General features: G+C 34.6%; 1 protein-coding gene across 1 annotated transcript in view; it reads left to right on the top strand.

The window, feature by feature from the left end:
• Positions 1–22,093, top strand: part of LOC112974075 (CUB and sushi domain-containing protein 3) — a gene marked incomplete at its 3' end in the record, with an annotated part of 516,764 nt that overhangs the window by 255,270 nt on the left and 239,401 nt on the right. Inside the window, exons 15-17 of the mRNA XM_026082659.1 lie at positions 5,010–5,148; positions 11,780–11,967; positions 13,446–13,634. Coding sequence (XP_025938444.1) covers positions 5,010–5,148; positions 11,780–11,967; positions 13,446–13,634 — 516 coding nt within the window. The remainder of the gene's footprint in view (positions 1–5,009; positions 5,149–11,779; positions 11,968–13,445; positions 13,635–22,093) is intronic.

Raw genomic sequence — 22,093 nt, 5'->3', positions numbered from 1 at the left:
TGTTTGCTGAAGGTAGTGTGACTAAAGGACTCTAAGGTAAAAGCTCAGGAAGGTGGTCTTAAAACAATCAATGAGGTAAAAACCAATAAAGGCTAAAATGCATAATTAGAAATGTTTGCAACTGAACTTTCTCCAGGTTTTAGAAAACTATTTTCACTCAGGAGGAGGAGGAYGGGCTATTATTTACTTATAATATAAAATGCCTCTTTACAACAGTTCAACAGTTTGGCATAGGAACTTGCTAATTTCTTGGAGAAAAATGAAGATCATACAAATATATAATAATTCATGATCTTCCATTTGAAGGTTTGTCAAAAAGAGCAAAATGAATCCATTTTTGTAGTGATGTCCAGAAAGTGCTATATCTTTATTTTTACTAAGCTATTTTTCCCCTAAACTGTTCTAAAAGAAGTGGTATAAGGGAAGGGAGGGTACTGTGCTGCTTAATCAAAAAGAGTGATTTGCAGATAGTATTAAGATAGAAAAAATACAGAATTTTAAGAGATAGCTGTTCTCTTTGGGAAAAAAATGCTTTATGCATAACACTTTTTAGCAGAGAGACATGTCTGTCAATAATACATTAGGACCTTTTCAACCACTTTGCAATATATTGAAGCTCATTTCTTTTCATCATTTGTGTAACGTTGTATGCATAAGTATCTACTGAAACAGCAGTGTTTTGAAACATTATGGTGCAGCTTTCTCTTCCCCCAAAGCAAGACGCTTCTGCCTTCTGTCTAAGTGGGTACTTACATAATTCCAGTCATCACAAAATTTGAGTGTCTTCTAGAATTAAATAGATAAATAGCTGTGACAATCTTATTTTCTTCCACATCCGTAGGAGAAATACGTTGATTAGTTTATAGATCACACATTTATTTAGTGTATTTATGCATCTAACTACTGCTGGATCAGAATTAACTTCCTATCCCTTTTTTTGCAGTAAACTTAGTCCCTGACCTATTCATTAAGAAATCAGTTTAAGGCTATCTGTTGACTTTGCTTGCAACTGGATCAAGTCAGTATTAAATCTACATGCAGTAGTAATTTTCCTCTGTCCTCTCCAACTGTGCAGAAGTCAAGTTATGTCCTCATCTTCAGAAGATCTCCTGACAGAGATCTCATTTGCTTTGGAAGTGAATATTGAAGCTTTCTGGCAATAGGACAAATGCTTTTAGAAACTTGTGTTTAGAAATAAGTGACAAGTAATTGTTGCATTCAGCTAGGTAGAAAATCCATAGGGTGTATAACAGCATTCTTTCATATGCTTCACTTGCTTACGCTTTTTATTCAATAATAGAAGAAAACATTAAGCAAGTATAAAAATCAGTGTCTACATACAGATGCATATGATATAAATAAATACTTGTGTGTGTCTGACGAGCCTGGCAAGCAAATGTAGAATGCTCATCAGTCACTTTACAAAATGAATTTCAGGGGAAAAGTAGCTAGCTTGATAATATCAGCTGTGTATGAACTTTGAGATTTGGTGTAATCCAGGGTCATCTGATGAATTTGTTTAGAAAGGTATCATAAAACTGTACATAAGTATTTATGTTAGTCCCTGAGGGTTCAGATTCTGGGAAGTTCAACAAGTCTAATTTGGGCTGAATGAAATCCTTAGGTAGCAATTAAGTAAAAGAGYTTATGATAACAGTAAATATATCATGCATTTATAGTTCCATAGGGCRATGTATTTACACTAATATTTATCTGAACCAATAAAGTATTTAAAGTATGTTACTTCTAACTGGAGGAATTGTATGTTTCTAAGTTGCCATATAGCTTACCTGATTATCAAATATACCAATTTTAAAATTTAGATTCTTTTCTAAGTATGCATACATATGAACAAATCCCATTTTTGGTACATATCCAAGTCATGTGCAAATGAGAAGATTAATGTGGCAAAGATCCTTAGTTTATTTCTGATATCACTTCATTCGATACCAGGGCACTCATTACTAATGCTTTCTACTGGCATAACAATCACAGCTTGTAGCTTAGAGTATCTGCTCACTGCTGCCTTTTACTTCTCAGTGATGTTAAAAAGTTCTGCTCTCCAGAGTGCAGTGCCCTCACCCCAGTAGTGGATTTGGGATGTCCAGAACATTTTGAAGAAATAAGGCTATAATAGAGTAAACATTTATTGTTTTGAATCTCCTGAAAACTATAAATTATCCCGTGTTCTGCAAACATCTTCTCCTGAATGAATATAAGACTGATAACCACCTCAGGCTGAACCTACGGAGTCCACATATTCATTTATTTCAATTCTTATTTGTGTAGCACATATAGGAAGAGTGGGTTAGTTTTAACTAGACTTTCCCTAGAATAAGGTATATTCAATGTGTGCTGTAGTGTTGTTGAGAACTCTTTGAGAAATAGAGCAAGTCTTTGCTCTCAATCTAGACAGCATCAGTGCAAACCTACCACACAGAGCATGTTAATGGAAAGAAAAGTGATGTAAGTGGTTTTAGTTTGCTGTATGCTTTGTTTGATTTACCACTGTCCCCAAAAAATGCTACCTACTTCTTCGTGGTTGACATCTTGGGGAAGCAAAGAATTCTGCTTCTGCCTGCTCGCTTGTGTAAGGCACCGATCTGCATGTTGCTTGTTCTCTTCTTCACCTCACGTGGAATATATATAAATAGTTCTGATAAAAAAACATTTCATGACAGAAAAATACGTTTTCATGTAATGTTTGAATTGATTAGCGAAATGTTGATTTGTTTTCCATGGACCAGTCATAGTTTCCTGAAAATAAAAAGAAATTGATTGTTCATCATTTGAGACTGTGGTCACCAGTTTAAGAGCATGCTCCATGAAATGCTTTCAGCTCCTCTTTTAAATGTTGCTTTGTTGACCCTCTTGAAAGCCATCACATTTGTTGTAGAAAATAAGTAACACACAGCCCACATGGCACAGGGGTCTAAATTATAATCCAGGTCACTAAATAAGGCTTTAAATATTTATGCAGTTATGGTAGCTAGTGAAAATTGACTCTTAAACTATTTTATTCTCCTCCCCTTTCTTTTTTCTTATGGTCTTACCACCTTATCAGATTCTTCTCACATTATCAGACCTCATATTTTCACCAAAGAAAACTGGATGAGATCTCTTCATGAGGTTGCAAGTATTGCACATTCATGCAAGTTTCAGCAACCGGGAAAAGCTTTTTATGTAGTAATATTTCTAGCTCCGTCTTCTGTTCTTTAGATTCTAAGTAATCCATTTTAATTTTTAAAAAAGACCTTATTAAATCTCCCTATGTGCAATAATTTTTGCTTCGCTCAAGGACACCAATTTGCAAGTACTTCAGTGAGTGGAGAAAGTTTAGTTTAGAGTCAAGTACTTGACAAATTATTGACCCAGGAATAAATAATTACAATTAGTTAGTGTAACACTGTAACCTGAGGAAAATATATTTTGTTCTTCTAGAGGAAAATATATTCAGAGATCGGTTGCTTTTCTATCTTGTCCGCTGCAGAGCAAGATGTTCATTTGGCATATTTGTGTATAATCACGCATATGCAATAATGTATATGTAGAAAGATGTGGTTTATGTCGACGTTTATACCTAGGTTGCATAATATATGTTCAATTTACCATATTGAATATACATTAAATTCATAAACTGTCCTAGACATTTTAAATTGCCAGAAGAACATTACGATTTTTGTAATCTATTTTAAAAACATTAGTTTTTCTAGTGATGGAATCATTGCATTTCTTACATGTCTAGAATTTGAGATAATTCTGTGGATTTATTTCTATATTTAGGGAATATCTATCTCCCACTGAAACCCCCCCCCAGCCAACCAGCATCAAAGCACTCCCAGAGTCTCTTCCTCATGCCTCCATACCACTGAAGATGATCTCACCTAAGTCTGATGACACATGCACTTAACTTCACCTACTCAAATTTAATGGGTTTGCATGCATGCATGAAATTAAGAACCTGCACAGAGCTTTGCAAGACTTAAGCTTAAAATATCTGTTCTTCAAAAGTATTGGTTTCAGGGTTCTTAGCCTTCTCATCTGTGAGATGATATCAGCTTTGGGATGGACTAGTGCTCTCCATAGCCAAAGTCAGCATCAGGCAAACATACTCACTACTTCTGAGGATCTCTCTTCAGCCCTATGACTCGTCTTGCCACTGATCAACCAGTGGGAACTTCCTTCATTCTCTACCAGATTCCTTTCAAGTATTTAAGAAGAACTGTTATACATACTTGATCTCTGTAATACCTACAGCTGTGGAGATTATTCCTCTAATTAATGTGCCATTAAGCCATTGCAAAACTTCAGACATGATTACAAACTACTCTGTTTTGGATTATGTTTTCATTCAATTTGCCTAACTCATATTTACTCACTATCTCTGAGAGAAATACTACATACTGTTTCTAATATCTCTATGTATATATTACAGTATTTGATAGAAATATTTATTATATTTGCAAAATGCTTTTAAAATATCAGCTAATTTTGTAAGAATGGTAAGTATGTCTTTTTCATGAATGAGGAATTTGAGCTGCCAACATGGCAAGCAAAGTGTGTGTGGTCACGCTATGGACCAGTGTCAAAGGTAAAATAACAATTCAATAGTTTCTAACTTGGTACTCAATTAAAACTTCTCCATGTATTTTTCAAATCTCTATGCTCACAAATAGCAACAGGAGTAACAACAGTCTTTAAATACTTCGTTTTGCTGTACTTCCTTTATTATAGCGAAGTGGATCATACCTGTAAGAGCGCAGTGTAATAGCTCTTGCCAGCACTTACAAAACATAGTTTATTTTATCTTTTTAAGTTTTTAATTTAGCGCTCTCCGTCTAATTCCTAGCCTTATGTCTTTTATGTCAGCTTTGAGGCCTTATTACATCTTGCAGTTGGATTTTTTTAATGTGTTCAGTGTCAATATCTTATCCTGAAAGTGATAATTATGAATTGCAAATAATAAGTCTGTGATGTAAATTATACCTTTTTCTTTGTTTCATTTTTAGCTCCATGTGGTGGGCATTTTTCATCTCCCAGTGGAGTAATCCTCTCTCCAGGTTGGCCAGGGTATTATAAAGACTCCTTGAATTGTGAGTGGGTGATAGAAGCTGAACCAGGACACTCTATCAAAATTACATTTGAAAGGTCTTGACTAATGTTTTTCTTACTTAATATTGTTTAGTTTATACACAGAAGCAGGAGTTTATTAGCTCTGTCATAAAATTAATTTGCACATTGTCTGAAATGAAGCGATTGTATTATTGAATAGAATTTTCCAAAACACCTTAGTGTCTTCAAAGCATAAATATTACTTTCAGTGTAATTTCCACTTCTGATGCACTGAAAAGCTGTTGAATTTCCTATCCTTTTACATATATTTGAGCCTGTCTACCCCAGTTAACACTTTTGTCTGTTTTTAAGATTTACTGTTTAATTTACTGATAACTGTGTTGCTGTGATGAATTATTCTTATGCAGCCATTCTTACACATTATTTGTTAGTTTTTTGTTTTACATGTATTTAGGCATACGGCCTCTTGTGTTTTAATTGGTTTCTGAAATACTAATCCTGAAGCAAGATTCACATGAGTTTAAAGGTCTGTCTGCATGCATTGCTTGTACTTGTAATGGTACCTGCAAGTTGTACCCTTATGCAACACCATAAGAAGAAGCCATTTTTTTCAGTAGCAATGCTGTATTTAATTAGAAAGATCTGAAAGAAATACATGAGTGGATTTCATATATTATTTATCTCCCAGTCTACTTAAAGTATAACATAATTACCTTTTGGTTAAAAAAGAAAAAAGAAAAAAAAAGAAAAGAAAAGAAAAAAAGAATCTGATTTTGTATTTCAACCCCTTTTTAGCCAGAGGAGGTATTACTGTATTTCATTTTGGTTATATGTATTTGTCATTTTTTAAATCCGTTAAGTTTTAAATTATTTCATCCTTTCTTTAAACATAGTGGTTGAAGTCTTGAACTCTGAATTAAATGCATGCAGATTTTTATCCATTGTGAATATTTAATTGAGGTCGGCCGCTCTGTTTTTGTGAAAGGACTGTGTGCTCTCAGGATGCAATTCTAGTTTATATGCACTGCAGCCTTCAATTTTGTCTACATTACTGCCTGTTACTTCATGGCCCTTTCTGATTCCAAGGATCCAAGTGTGTTGAGGACCTTAAACTGCTCATGTTAGCAAGACATGGGCATTACATTTAAGCTTCTTAACGGAAAGAAAAATATAAAATTTAATTCAAAAATGCTATATGTTCTACATATTTTCAAGTATGTTCTATATTCTTCCTGTTAATTGTTGTATAGTTAACTGTTAAATTGCTAATAAATTAGATGATGATCCAGGAAAAAATAAGCTGTGATAATTGAAGTTATAGTGCTCAAATATCATGAAAGTACCTTTCAGTTGCTGTTTTGACTACTCCTGGTCACAGTCAATCTGAAGAGAAGATATTGCTTCATGTTAATATAATTCGAAAGTTGCTTTTTTCGCATGGCATGAAATTTATCATTTTCTCTTAGCAAAATTTCTCATTGCGATAAAATGCTGTTTAAAACTTCTTCTAATACTATAGTTTACACTATATTAATATCATGAAACGATATTATATAAGATCAGTGGACAGGTAATACAGATACTTTAAATCTATTTCACATCGTTAGCATCAAATGAAAGTAGTCTTCCACTTTCACTAATGCTGTTTATCAACTTAAAATGAAAACTTACTAATTATTGATTTGTAATTAATTACCAATTAATATRCAAAAGAGAAGTGAATAATTTCCTCCTGCAGAAATCCAGCAAACTCATATTAGTTCAAAATTAAGGAAGATAATTAATTTATTCCTCCTCTTGTAAATCAGAATAAAAAATAAAATATTTTGGAACTTCTGTTAATTCATGTCTGTGAAAAGAAAATAAATTATCCGATCATTCCAAATAATTAATTTTTAATTCAGCATTTCATTTTGAACTAAAGTTTCAATCTGCAGAGTATTTTCAAACTGAGGAACTTTTACCTTTTTTTTTTTTCAAAATTCTAAATCAGCTGCAATTTCTTCCTTTGTGCCTGAACTTCATTAAATCTGACCCTCTCCTGCATATGCATTTTATTTGTCGTGTATTAACATCTTTTCCTAAAATTGCACAATTTTTATTATTCCTGTAAGGAAAAGAAGTAAGAACAAGATGTGCTCTCTTCAGCTGATGGAAAGAACTCTTGTTCTCTTTATAACCTAATCTCATTATCACRCTTTTTCTTTCCATCTTTTTCCATCACTGCTCATTCTTGACACTCTTGTCACTTGCCATAAGTCGGACTGATATGCCTATTGGTGAGATGCAGCAAGGTGAATACAGAGGGGCTCTATTTACATATAGATGTGTTTATGTATTTCTATACATGAATRTGTATAAAAATATTTCTATATACATTCTTACACATACACTTAGATATACAGTTATCTGTTTGGATGTAAAAAAAGTTACTACATAAGCTTAATAGTGAAATAAATATTCATAGTGCAGTAAAACAAAARCATTCTGTAAAATATTAATGTAATGTTTTTACTTAGAGGTTGGTGAGGGTTTTTTTTGTTTGTTTGTTTKTTTTTACAAAACTTAAATTCACAGTCTGAAAAATGGATGTAATAGCTTCTCTTTAAAGACTTGTAGTCTGACTGTTCCACTCTCTCTGCTTGTGAAACTTCRGCTGGCTTTTCTCAGGATAGAAAGTAAATTTTGTTAAAATATACACCTTTAAAATTACAGCCAAATTGCTTTCTCTTTTGATTAAAAAAATTTAAACTCATATTTGATCCAGCTTTTTACATTTCATAGAATCACAGAATGGTTGAGGTTGGAAGGGACCTCAGGAGGTCATCTAGTCCAATCCCCCTGCTCAAGCAGGGTCACCTAAAGCAGGTTGCCCAGGACCCTGTCCAGACAGTTTTTGAATATCTGCAAGGATGGAGACTCCACAACCTCTCTGGGCAACCTGTTTCAGTGTCTCACCACCCTCACAGTAAAAAAAAAAAAAAAAAATTCCTTAGAATCAGGTGGAACTTCCTGTATTTCAGTTTGTGCTTTTTGCCTCTCATCCTGTCCCTGGGTGCCACTGAGAAGTGTCTGGCTCTGTCTTCTTTACACCCTCCCCTGTACACATTGGTAAGATCCCCCCTGAGCTTTCTCTTCTCCAGGCTAAACAGGCCCAGCTCTTTCAGCCTCTCCTCATATGAGAGATTCTTCAATCCTTTAATCATCTTAGTGGCCCTGTGCTGGACTCGCTGCAGTATGTTGATGTCTGTCTTGTACTGGGGAGCCCAGAACTGGACGCAGTACTCCAGATGTGGCCTCATCAGGGCTGAGTAGAGGGGAAGGATCATTCCCCTTGACCTGCTGGCAACACTCTTCCTGATGCACCCCAGGATACCCTTGGCCTTTTTTGCTGCAAGGGCATGTTGCTGGCTCGTGTTCAACCTGCAGTTCACTAGAACCCCCAGGTCCATCTCTGCAGAGCTGCTTTCCATTAGGTCAGCCTCCAGACTGTACTGGTACACGGAGGGGATTATTCCACCCTGGATGCATGACCCTGCACTTCCTTTTGTTGAATTTTGTGAGGTTCCCCTCTGCCCATCTCTCCAGCCTGTCGAGGCTTGTGTATGTCCAGTGATCCCTAACCTCATCCTCCTTGACCAAGGGAAAGTCTTCCTTTCTCCCTGGTCTCCAGGGTCTGGGATTCCTGAGGGCTGGTCATAGCAATAAAGACTGAGGCAAAGAAGGCCTTGAGTACCTCAGCCTTTTCTGAGTCCATTTCACCTTTGTCCTCAAAAAGAAACAATGAGAAACACTATTTCCAGCCTTTCTTTGTGCAAATACTAAGAATTCCAATTGATATATGTAGTTTTTTGAAATAAATTTTTCTGTCTCTGTCAGGGAAAAACTTTTTTCATACATGTCTGGAACCTTTAAATTCTTTCTTTTTTGATTTTTTGGAACAGTGAGTACAGGTTTCCTGCAGAATGCTATCTTAGTCTTACTTTTCAGTTTATCACTTGCACAGTAATTTCCGTTCGCTTCATATCTCCCATCTTCCTGCACCTTSTCCTTTGTGACATTGCATATGGGCAAACTATTGCATTTGATGTCTATATGCTGAGGTGTTTCTGTGCCATGGAACCAGTGACTTAGTAAAAAAAGAAAAAACAGATCTGCAGACAGAGCTAAAGGTATTAATTTTTCTTTTGGGTACTTTCAGGTTTTCCCTGTGGATCTGCTCAGATTTTGTTTTGTGACTGTGAATGAGTAGTCTGAAGTTTAGTCCTGTTATACAGTTATGACTTTCTGTTGGATTTATTTTTGTTTTTAAGTCACTATCTGCACAGGCTGAGATGAAATGGTAGAAGGGAGAAATGTGAGTGCCATTCTTCATTGTAATGGATTGTTTATCGTGAAGCCTAATTATGAGTATTTAAATGCTAGGAATGTTAATCATCAAACTGCTGATTGGAGTACTAGTCACATTTGACTAATGAGAACACGCTGTGAGGTGGGGTGTTCTGCTCAAATCCCGACACTGCGCCAAGCTGATAGGCTGTCTCTTAGAAGCAAAGATGCATGTTCTAAATATTAAAATTACTACATCTGTACAAATAAGATTAAAAAAAAATACTGTCTCCTCCTGTGGTGAAGTTTGTTTCACTCCTGTCTGGTTGACTGAATGCTTGTGCGTCCTCTGTGAGAATGGACCACACATAGTAATGACGCCATCCAGGTTAATTTAAGAATAGTGGCTAATTCAGTAGGGAAGAACATTGCTCTGTCAGGAGCCCAAACGATTTCTTATTCAATTTCGTCATCAATCCGCAATGCACCAGAGACTAGCCAGGTAATATGGAAATTATCAGATAGCCAGGCCGATCATCAAGTGGAAAGATGTTCAATGAGAAAATGATATGAGCATGACTATACAAACTAAATTTAAATTGATCACTTTTCTGAGACAAATAACCAAACAAAGGCATAGTACTTAATCCCTTCTTCACAGCTCTTTCAGCCCCTCTCATTAAAAACTATCCCCTCTTTTTTTGATTGCTTGCTTATTCTTTCTCATCACCTTATTTTTCTGCTGTTTGTGTTGTTTGTTGTATGTATTCTTTAAGCAACATTTACTCATGAGGGAATTTATGTTATCAYTCTTGTCTTTGGAGACTCTGCTTAATTTCATTATGTCTTCCCTGAACTGATAGTTACCTTTTCATTTATGAGGAGATGCCCAGGCAGATGCATTTTTAGACACTTTCTGTCTTAAGTATGCTTTTGATAAGGGAACTAAGAAAGCAAAGAAAGACAAATTGAGGTGTTTCTAAGATTACTTCTGCTTTGTATGGATTAGTGAGAAAAACAAAAATTACTGGAAGAAACAAGTTGCTGCCTAGTTCTTCAACATTTCAGCAACACATATATCATTGTGACCTTGATGCAAAAGAAGAAAAAAAGCAAAAAAAGAAACTTTCAGCTCTCCTGCTTCTGGGCTCATGATGCTTTCTCTCTGTAACTCCCTATTATTTTGTTTCTGTGGTCTTTTTCTATATTATTTTATATAAACAGGACAGGGATAAAAGAAAACACGTTTTGGAGTTTTAATGGGGCTTCTCTTCTTTGCCCAATTCCTTTAGATCTTTAGGCTCAGACTTGTGGGACATAAATGCTGGAATATTGAATTCTTCCGTACCTTGGCATTAGTCATATACTTCCTTGAATGGATTTCACAAAACTGAATTAGCCATCTAACTGAATTGGAGAGAGAGTTAGGAACATCTGAAGGGTATTTATAGTGTCCTGCTGTTAATTATTTCCTTTTAATGCTGGAAGTGTTTTTCAATAATCCATCTGAGAGTCCATTAAAGCAGTGTGATTGATGCAAGATCTGTCATAGCAAGAGAGAGAGAAAACACTCAGACAAAAGCAGATGCCAAACAGTTTGGGCTTACTGATACCATGTAAAACAAGAAGAGCAAGGAGGTATCTAGTAGTGCTGTCACACACTGCTTTTCCCTGATAAAGACAACACAGATGCTTTCTGTAAAGGGACATTTCCCTTTGCAGAGTTTTCTAAAGACATTATTTTTTCTCCTTTTTTTTTTGTTGTTTTGTTTGTTTGTTTGTTTTTTTGTTTTGCTATTACTTCTACCACTACTTTAGACCAAACAAGTTCCTCAACTGGAACAAGTTTTTGGAGTCTCAGAGAGGAGTTAAGTAATTACACACCTGCTTATAGATTTTGAGGGTAAACATTCAGAGTAGGATTCTTTGATAATATAAAGTACTTTCATGATATTTGTGCCAAATAGAATTGATGTAATGAAGCAACATATCAACATGTCCCTTTTATCTTTTACTTAATTTTTCCAAAAAGACACTGGTAAATTATATTGTGCTATAAAATAATAAATAAAGGTAGTATTAATCTATGCTAGCAAGCCATGGTTTTCTTGCTTTTCTTTCCTGTAATACAAAACATCCCAGGAAGCTGAAACTTATTCATCATCTTACTAGAGCACTTAATTAAAATTCTATTATTATATTAATTACATTATATAATATATTATATTAGTGTTGTGGGTATTATGTAGAGAAATAGTTCAAAGAACCTGATCAGAAAATGAGCATGGTTTTAAATATATGGCATAGTTTTTATGTTTGCTGAGTTTGTTTTAACTGTTTCTTATATTTGTGTGTGTGTGTATTTCCTCAATTCTAGATTTCAGACAGAACTCAATTATGATGTTTTGGAAGTTCACGATGGACCAAATCTATTATCGCCACTTCTGGGATCTTACAATGGTACACAGGTCCCACAGTTCCTCTTTAGTAGTAGCAATTTCATTTATCTTCTCTTTACAACTGACAACAGTCGTTCCAACAATGGATTCAAGATTCACTATGAAAGTAAGTCATTCTGAACTGTATGATTTGATTTCCCCATCTCTGCTTGCTATAGTCATAAATATATATATAAAGATGTACAGGTCTCTTCTACAGTAAATTCCTGAATCAGACCTTCCATTTCTCCGGCTGAAAAAGATTTGGTGATGTTAAACTGCAAAACAATGATCAGAAATTTCTCTTATAGTCTAATGTCATTGCTTTTGTGCTCCATGCTTTAAGAATCAAAAGATGGCAATTGGTAACAAATGCAGTTCTTCTGGATGTTGCTCCTATGTTGCCTCATTATTCTTATCTTTTATGCAGTTGGCACAATGCATTCTTGTATGTGTAAAACTGCATAAAATCAGTAAGATTATGAAAATCTATGGCAAACACCTGAATTACTGGCCTGATTGATGTTCCTACAGCTCTCACTTAAGTTAATAAGAAATGCAATTTACACTAATCAGCTGAAAATCAAACTACTGAATTGCTTGATTATGGATTTTTTGGTATCTAAAAAGCTGCATGTATGATTTATTTGTTATAATTCTGATATATAAAAATTATTGCAGTAATATGTAGCATACTGTAGAAAGTATACATAAAATATCATATCTTTTTGAATTTTATTAAAATCATATATGTTGATATATGATCAGACCCTTTACTTTTTGTGTTTCTAAATATATCTTTTGTTTTAATGGGTCACATTTTCATGTGAAATAACAGTTTTGAAATCACTGTCTAATCTGTTAGTAAAGGTCGTGACCACATTGTTTTCTATCTATTTTTTGTTTGATTCTCATGCCTGTTGGGACTACCACCAGGGAATTCTCATATCTTCTTAATTTTTGCGTCATTTATGACCATTTTACACTATTCCTGACCACTAATGATAAGGATAATAAATGCAGTATATGTGGAGATTACTTTAKTCACATAATATTTGGGCTGTTAGAGTTACTGGAAACTCCAGTAAATGTCATGTGAAGCAGTATTTCAAAGTGCTGGCAGTTTATCTCAGAAAATTAGTTCTAAATTCTTTACTGTCCTAGCCCTCACCTATATACTTCCATTGATATCGTCTTGTACGTTTTGGAGAACTGATGGTTTAGTTAAGTTCTCATCCATTTTGAAGTATGAGAGATGGCTATCATCATGGCCATGGTAAACAATGTGATGTTTTTGGCTGCAATAGCAGCAGGATGCAATTCATTATCTATAAGGTCCTTTCCAATTTTTCTGTATATACAGTAACACAGAGAAGCATAATATAACTTACTGAAAGGATCCAATATTGAACCTTTTTTTTTCTTCTTTCAGCACAGAGAAGTTGCTTAAATTAGAAATATCTAGAGTTTGTTTGTTTATTTTTCTCTCTCTTTTCTCTTTTCTTTTCTCTTTTCTTTCTTTTCTTTTCTTTTCTTTTCTTTTCTTTTCTTTTCTTTTCTTTTCTTTTCTTTTCTTTTCTTTTCTTTTCTTTTCTTTTTATCCAGGTGTGACTGTTAATACTTACTCTTGCTTGGATCCTGGCATACCAGTGCATGGACGTCGTTATGGACATGACTTCTCTATAGGTTCCACTGTCTCATTTAGTTGTGATCCAGGTTATAGGCTGAGTCATGAAGAGCCTTTGCTATGTGAAAAAAATCACTGGTGGAGTCACCCTCTCCCAACTTGTGATGGTAAGGATGAATGGTTAAAATACTGAGTACTCTAAATGTACTTTTACCTTTTACATCCTGCTTACCTAAAATTTGAGTACCTTAAAAACATACATATTCTGACAAACTGTTACTAACTTCAGTTAAATGTTAGAGGCTATAAATCCTCTAATTTTAAGAACAAATAATGGTTGGGGGAATTAATATCATATCCTCCTCTGTGTGAGGAGCTGTTTAGTAATAAAAGTAGAAAAAGAGTATATAATTCCAGATGTCTATCTGAATATATGTTACTGTGAGCTGATAGCCAATTAGCTCAAGGCATGCATGGATAATCTGTACATTTGCTTGCAAAACATTTGTTATGATCTACAAATGTTTGTGATTGAGTATCCATCTAAGGATACTGACCTGTTGATGTATAAAACATGAGATGTGGTTTAGCTGGATCTCACTCAAAGGCTGCATGTTCTCCAGTTTCCTCTTGATTTCTATGTTCCCAGCTTGCCATTACAACTTACCACCCATCAATCACTGTACGCGTTGATCAGTGCCACATTATACTTGATGATTATGTAGATGGCTGTTAAACCAGACAAAAATGGTATTGAGTACCAGTGTGGTACATTTCAGAGTGTCCAACATACAAAAAAAGTGTGCTTGAAAAATTATCTAATAGTTTCTGTGACCTCTTGTTACCTGAGTTGGTCATTTTAAGCCATTTTCACACTTAAACTGATATCCRTTATATTTATATTAAGAAAGGATATTGTAAAGTTGTTTATTAGGTTCTATATTTGATATGTTTTCCTCTCTAAATAAATATAGTATTTAAGTATGGAACACCCTTTTCTGATAACAAAAATGCTATCAGGAATAATGTACCTGCTTAATTCTAGGGTAGTATTTAACAAAAATTTCCTACTCAAGTTTTATGAGATAAATAATGCAGGTGGTAGTGTATATATAAAAAAAGAAAAAAAAGTCCTTAGACTTAGTTTCTAGTGATACTTGGTTAGAAAGAAGAAAGCTGAATGTGCGAGAAAACTGATGAATAAGCTCATTGAACCAGGGGCATGTGATTTTCCATGTGGAAATGTATTCATTTTCATTCTATTTCTTTCTTTAAAAAAATGGCAGGGGTTTTATTTATTATTTAATTATCAAATGCTTTATGTTTTTGTACTTGATTGAGCTGAACATGTAAGGGTGTGATGATAGTAGGAATTTGTGGTGGTAGAGAGGAGGGTGATTAATCCCTTCCCTGAAGATGGCATTCTCTAGTTCAGCACGCCCAGGTCCTAAAGGAGTTTGGCTTCTCAGTCAGATTTTTGGAATGAGGAATTGCAGGACTCCTGTAGCTCACCGTCAAGGAGGCTATAGTTTGCTGAACAGCCATAAAAAGAAGATATGTTTTCTTATGGTGATAGGCACTAGATGCTAATCATCTAAAATAAACAGTATTAACACACTCCCTATGAATACTGTGCTCTGCTGTGCAGTAATCTTACGCATTGTGATAAATTTCTTCCTCAAGATGCTGAACTCACATGCAATTCATTAACTAAATGGGCTTCTTTTTTCTCTAGAGCACATTGCTAAATGGCAATTGTCCATTGAATAAATATGCTCCAAAGGCAGGACTGAGTACATTTATTCTAGTAAATTTAATCAATTCATGGTTGAACTCATTTTAATTTCATTGCTGAATTTCTTCTCTGGTGGAATATTTTTAAATAGGATCCAGAGTCCTTGCATCCCCAGGGAATAAAGGGCATTTGCTCARCAGGTTGCATAAGCTGTGTGGATGGGTTTGTATTAATCATGCCACTAAGAAACACATTGGTCACTGTTCCTGCTCATTCAATATATTACTCTGACAGTTTCTGAGGAACAGAGTTAAATACTTCCTGGTAGGTCTTTTTAATAATTGCATCTCTTCTTGATAATTACATCATGTAGCAACAATTACATAGACAGCCTATGACAACTCATGACTGTAAGTGTTTTGGAGGAGAAGAAATATTAGAAAAGGAAAATTTTTAGATTTCTTAGCACTAGTTTTTCCTCAAAGTAGAAGATTGCATTGATTGGAATTCTGTTCTTTGAAGAAGTATCAATTAAGTTTTTCATGAGGTGTTCAGATATTACGCGGATAAGCGTCACAGAAAAGCTTATCAGGAAAGACACACTTTCTTATTTAAAGCAACATTTAGAAGATACTGAAAATGATGGTTTAAAAATTAACAAACAAATCAGATATCTCCTTCCCTAAAATTTACCTGAGGGGGTAAATGTGTGATTATGACAGGCTGTGTAATTCATTCATATATGAATAATTCAAACACATGAAGGGTTTCATAGGCAAACTTAGATTCGTCATTTCCTTACTTTTGATTTTGGTGTATATCTATACTGATAATGGGTGCACAGTATTCCTCAATGTAGCATTGTGCCTGCGTACACTCTGTGTGTGTACGTACACATGCAAACACACATATTTACAAAAAAACAACAAAGCACTTCTGAAAAACTCATTTTAGGGCTCTCTGAAAATAAAACCTTGAGGACAGTAGAATCTCTTTCTGCTCATGTTCTTTTAGGATGGGTGTTTAAGGAAAATATTTTCAGATTTCTTCATGTAGAACCATAGAACAAGTTAGCCTGCAAGGGACCTCAGGATGTCATCTAGTCCAAACCCTCACGCTAAGCAGCAAAGCCAATTTTGAAATTAGATTAGGTTGCTCAGGGTCACCAGAGTTTTATCTCCAAGAGGGGAAATTCCACTACTTCTCTGGGCCACCTCTTCCATTGCCTGCCCACACAACCCACATTCCTTATATCTGCTGAGAAGTGCCCACGTTCCAGTTATATCCATTGCCTCTTGCCTCTCATCCTTTCACTGTGGCATAGAGGGTACTTAAATTGCTTTATAGTTTTTGAGATAGTAACTCTACTGAGTTAAAATATGTTACACAACCATAACATTAACCTAAAAGCCATTGTTTTTTTTTTTTCAAAACACATTAATTTGTGGACCGTTGGGAAGATACTGTTAACAATACTTCATTGGCAAGTATGACAAATTTCTGGATAGCTCTCTTTGCAAAGTGAACTTTTTAAATTTCTTTTCACTGATTAATGCCTAGACTTCTGCTTCTATCAGGTCAAATTTTCCTCTTCAGTTCATGGATAAAACTCTTCTGTATCCACACAGACAGAAAAAGATGTCTGTTTGTTTATTTTACTGTGTACATTTATTTATTTTTAAATGCATCATCTAAAGATGCAGTTTGGTCTAGATGCTATAAATATGAAGCACATTACCTAAGAAAACAACCAACCAAATAAATAACAACCATTCTCTTCAAATGAGAATATGAACAGGCTTTCAGAAAATAGTCATACTTAAGTGAGAGAATATATTATTTTGAGCTTTGCTCAGAAAAAATACTACTTGTATTCTTCTGGGCATATCTAACATCTCCATATGATTCAGTGGATACCTATCTTTCTATATTTACCTGAATTTCCTGACCATAATCACCTCCCAGTGTCTAACTGTTAAATTTTGTCTTATCACGTACTTTTGGTACGAATATTCTAATATAATTTGGCTTTTAAGCTTTGAATATTTGTGAGAAACCTTCTTCTACCCAATAGATGAAGTATTGTATTAATCCAATTAAATATGAGAGGAAAATTAATGTAAAATTTTAGATACCTAATTAAGAGTTGACAATCTTAAAATTCTTTTTCTTTTTCTTTTTCTTTTTATCATCATAACATGAAAATGAATGCTAATTCATAGTAATTCTTATTCAGTATTTGAATTAAGAATAAATATTGCCATTCCACTTGATCTTCATTTACTTAAGAAAATGAATAAATAAGAGAACATTAGCAAGAAAGTTGCTGAGGCAAGATGAAAGTCATTTAATGTTTATATTGAAAACRCTTAGATGTCCAAATTAATTAGCAAATATGACTTTTTGCTGTATCATAGGCAACTCTTTCCAGGAAATCAGGCAGTGGTGTTATATCATTTTTGTTAAGAGATCTCTAAACTAAAAGCAGTATTTTTATTAAAAAGCTACTGTTAAAAAGCCCACTGCAAATATTCAGTGTGGTAGATGCCAGAACTGGATATGGTTAGCATGTCTTGGTCTGGTTTAGATTTAAATAAGAAGATTAAAAAATACAAGAGTTTTTATGGTTAATAGTCTAGACTGGACTATTCTCTATTAGGCTAATCTCTTTTTTATACAGTTCAAATCCAAGTTTCTTTCAGGAAGCTGCTTATAATCACTTGATGTCTGCATTGTTATTTTCCTGGTGCTTCTTGTCTGCATCCCATTTTATGTTACATTACATCTACTGTATGCAGGGAAGCAAGATGCTGACATTTCTTAATCTGTGAAACAGTGCATAAGATTGAAATTGTAACTGACTGTTTTAATAATCTTTTTAGCTATATTTCCCTTTTGTTATGCTATATAGTAAATGAAAATCATCTGATAATTAGATTTTTATGTGCAAGTTAAGGTTACTTAAGTACCTGACTGTAATGAGGCCTGTAAATGTGTGTGCATGTGTGTGCATATATATATGTGCATTTATATACATTGATATATACAGATATATATATACAAGCACCTCTCTCCATGTGCATCTATATATTTTTTATATATAGACATATGTATACACACACATACACATACATGCATACACACACACACACATATATACATACATGTACATATATCTTCTTTTCACTGTGGTTCTTCCTGAACTTCACTAATGCTTAAAACTATTTGTAAAAATAATCATTATTGCTAATTTATTATAAATGTTTGTTTTTCCTTCCCATCATCTATGAAAACAATTAATTTTCAGTTATTTATATTTGCAACAGGGTGACCTTACTGAAAAAAGTCATTTCTTGCTCAAAGCTTCTGTTCTTTTTATGTGTATTTTGTTTTTTGAGAAAATTGAGATACATTATTGTATGATTTCAAAATGTGGAAATTTTGTTTAGTTTCCCAAATATCACCATCAGACTAATGAGGGACACAAATCTGGCTTTTTTGATGCATTGTTACTGAAGACCATGTGTATATATATAGATAGATATAGATATGTGTATTTATACGTAATGCATTTTATTTTTCTCTTACTTTAGTAAGGCAACAAATACATTCTCTTCATAGTTTTCTGTCCCTCATGGAGTTGGTGACCTGCTTCTTCTCACATTCAGTGTTCTGCATGACTTCATATTATTTCTATACCTTCTTTGCTGCCTTCRTGATTCTAGGGCTAACCTGAGTTACATCAAAATAAATTAGTTTTAAATAGGCAGTAAACCTGATTCAAAGACCTCAGATGAGAGAGATCGTAATTAGTGAATGCTGAGTTTTATTTCATGGTATAACAAGCAAAATTCAAGAGGCTCTTCCACAAAGAAGTGGTAAGCTGGCTATACAGACTGATCTCTGTGGTTAAGACCTTAAAAATAAATCAGGTAAAAATAGAACAGAGGAGACACAAGGAAATGGGAAAAAACATTTATGAACAAAAATGTCACCTTCCTTACTTATTAACTGCTGACATAATCTAATGTGAAGTCTCCTAGCAGTATGTTTCAGTACCACAGCTGCTGTGACAAGAAAGACAGGTAAATACTTGCAGTGGGTGATACGATGGTTGCAGAAATGCAAAATATGTCTTACAGAACCAGATTAAGAAAACTTGGCTCATTTARCTGATCAAAACCACCTCCGAGATACTATTGTGCTTTGCCAACACTCCAAAGTGAGTGCCCAAGAGGGAAAAGAACTCAATGGCAGTTTAACAATAACAACAAATGGATAAAAATGGACCATGAATAAATATAGGCGAGAAATTATGAGACTATTTCTAGCATTGGTAGAGTGGCTTTCTGTAACAGTTTGGTAGTAGCATGAAATATGGCCTGAAATGGAGCTTGATAATTTTATTATGACATAAAAGTCGAGTACTTTGTTACAACTATTTGTCTATTTCCGAGATGAAGCATGACTTTATCTCCCACTGAGACACTTAGGTGTAGCCTGAATAAAGGTTCTAAAATTATTTGGGCCAAAAATCTGTTCAAAATATATAGGGCCGTTTTCTAGACTAGACTTCCTCATGGCTGTGATCATGTTAGCTGAACAGAATGAATGAAAGTGATTGCTTACAACAAAAGAAAGTATATAACTGAGCAACCCAACACATGAGAAGTCAAGAATCTTATTCCCCATAAACTTAGACTCTGATCTCCACTACTGAATTTTAATATTTACTCACAATTATTCAAGACTTATCTCCTAAGTTGTCATGTATTTTGTTCCCCCTGCATTGCTCTACAGATACTTTATACTGTACACCTAGCTATCTATATTTCATAGTTGCTTCTATTTTTTATTCCCTTTATTTTTTGCTATTTTGTGCCTCACCACTCTGACAAAAGATTAAAAAAAGGATCTAGACATACATCTTGATTCCAATGTTCTTCTTGCATAAAAAATAAATTTAAAAAAATAAATAAAAATAAAATATTCAAATATTGTGTTAACAACACAATTAATTATATAAAGAACACATTTCAGGTATTCCATTTTCCATATTGCAACACCAATCTAGAGCATCAGTTATTTATTTATTTATTCATTTATTCATTTTAATTTTAGCCTGTCCTAACCTCCATTTCTGTGTAATCAGATAAAGTGAAAAGAAGGTTCCTTACAGAATCTGGGAAAATGTGTGGAGTTTATCTTTTACTGGTTTTATTTTCTTTTGTTTCTGTTTTCCCTTGCATTCTGGAAAAAAAAAATCAGATACTAGCAGTGATATTATATGCTTTGGCTTTTTGCCGTCTTATCAGGACCAGTGCACATTTTATATTTCAGATATGTCAACTTGACTTTGTTTTATAAAATGCTAGTCCCTTGATGCCTTTGTTTGCAATCTGCTAGCCTTCCCAGAGTCACACAGAGTGCCTGCTGGCATGCCATAGGTGTTTTGTCACCACTTGCATTCTTGAAAGTTTTTCCAAACACCCACTGTAAAATACATTATTCGTTTTAACTGTTTCCTATGACTGTAAATTCTGATTGCGTTTGCTTATTTGATAGGGCTGACCTAAGGTGTGGGCAAAGTAGGTAGTTATCTTCAGAAGGTCAATAACAGGCAGTTGTAGCCCTGATTCTGTTTTGCTAAAATATAACAAGATCTCTAAATATAATTTAATGGGTTTTTCTAAGTATAACAAGATCAGACGATAAGTGGACAGAGGTTACCTTCATTGGTTCTTCATCACAGGAGAGAGGAGGGAAATGGGTGTGTTGAGGCAGCATCCCCCATAGCAACAATGATGCAGTTACGCAGTGGTGGTCCTATAATATCCAAATTCAGGCTATGTTACTGAATCTCCAACTTTCCAGCTTACAACTGGGCCAAACAGTCTATAAAGTGGCAGAAGTATCATACACAAAGAAATCCTGAGACCACCCAGATAAAAATAAAAGTTTGGTTATTCAGAACATCAAATCAGTTTAGGTAGGTAAAATAGTTATTTTTTATTGGCTCTGCATATGCAGAAACAAATCTAGAGAATGTAAGTAGTAGCAAACATTGTTGATTCTTATGCTCTAATGTAATGGTCCTAAGCTTTCCAAAATGACATAGAAAAGCACAGGTAGAAAGAAAAAGACCATAACCCAAATCATTGCAAACAGACTAAGTCACATCACCACTACAGCATTTCAGAGGATCTTTGATAGCTCCCTCTTTCTTTCACCATAAGGCAACATTCAGTGGGCAGTCTTGAGTTGAATGTACTGGGCGATSATATGGATTACCTCGTAAGATGAAGTATAATTCTGAAGTGGATATAAATAAAGCTACTGATATGTGAGGAAAGACTTCTGTGTAACTGATTTTTTTTTTTTGTACTGTTTGAGCATTTTCAAGAGGAAAAGTGATTCTGATGTTTGTGATAACGTTTTTCTCATAAATGGAGTAGGGTTCCCACCCAGTCTGAGACTATGGATGATTTTATGAGTTTGGTTCTCTGTCTCTGCCCAGCTAAAACAACAAGGGCTGAGAATGTTTATTTGCAGGATTCCACAGCCTCATTGTGCCGTAGGATATAGGAAAGAAATGGCCACTTGGGAGGAATATAGGAATGTTGTCAGAGTATGCAGGGATGCGACGAGGAAGGCTAAGGCCYRTTTGGWATTAAATMTGGCDAGAGWYGTCAAGGACAACAAGAAGGGCTTCTTCAAATACATCAGCAGCAAGAGGAAGACTAGGGAAAATGTGGGCCCTTTGCTGAATGGGGTGGGTGCCCTGGTGACGAAGGATACAGAGAAGGCAGAGTTACTGAATGCCGCCTTTGCTTCAGTCTTTACTGCTCAGGCCAGCCCTCAGGAACCCCAGACCCTGGAGGCAAGAGAGAA

The sequence above is a fragment of the Apteryx rowi genome, unplaced genomic scaffold, assembly GCF_003343035.1.
Source record: "Apteryx rowi isolate R43461 unplaced genomic scaffold, aptRow1 scaffold_589, whole genome shotgun sequence".
In the NCBI taxonomy this organism is placed as follows: domain Eukaryota; kingdom Metazoa; phylum Chordata; class Aves; order Apterygiformes; family Apterygidae; genus Apteryx; species Apteryx rowi.
This window is presented reverse-complemented; position numbering and strand designations above follow the sequence as displayed.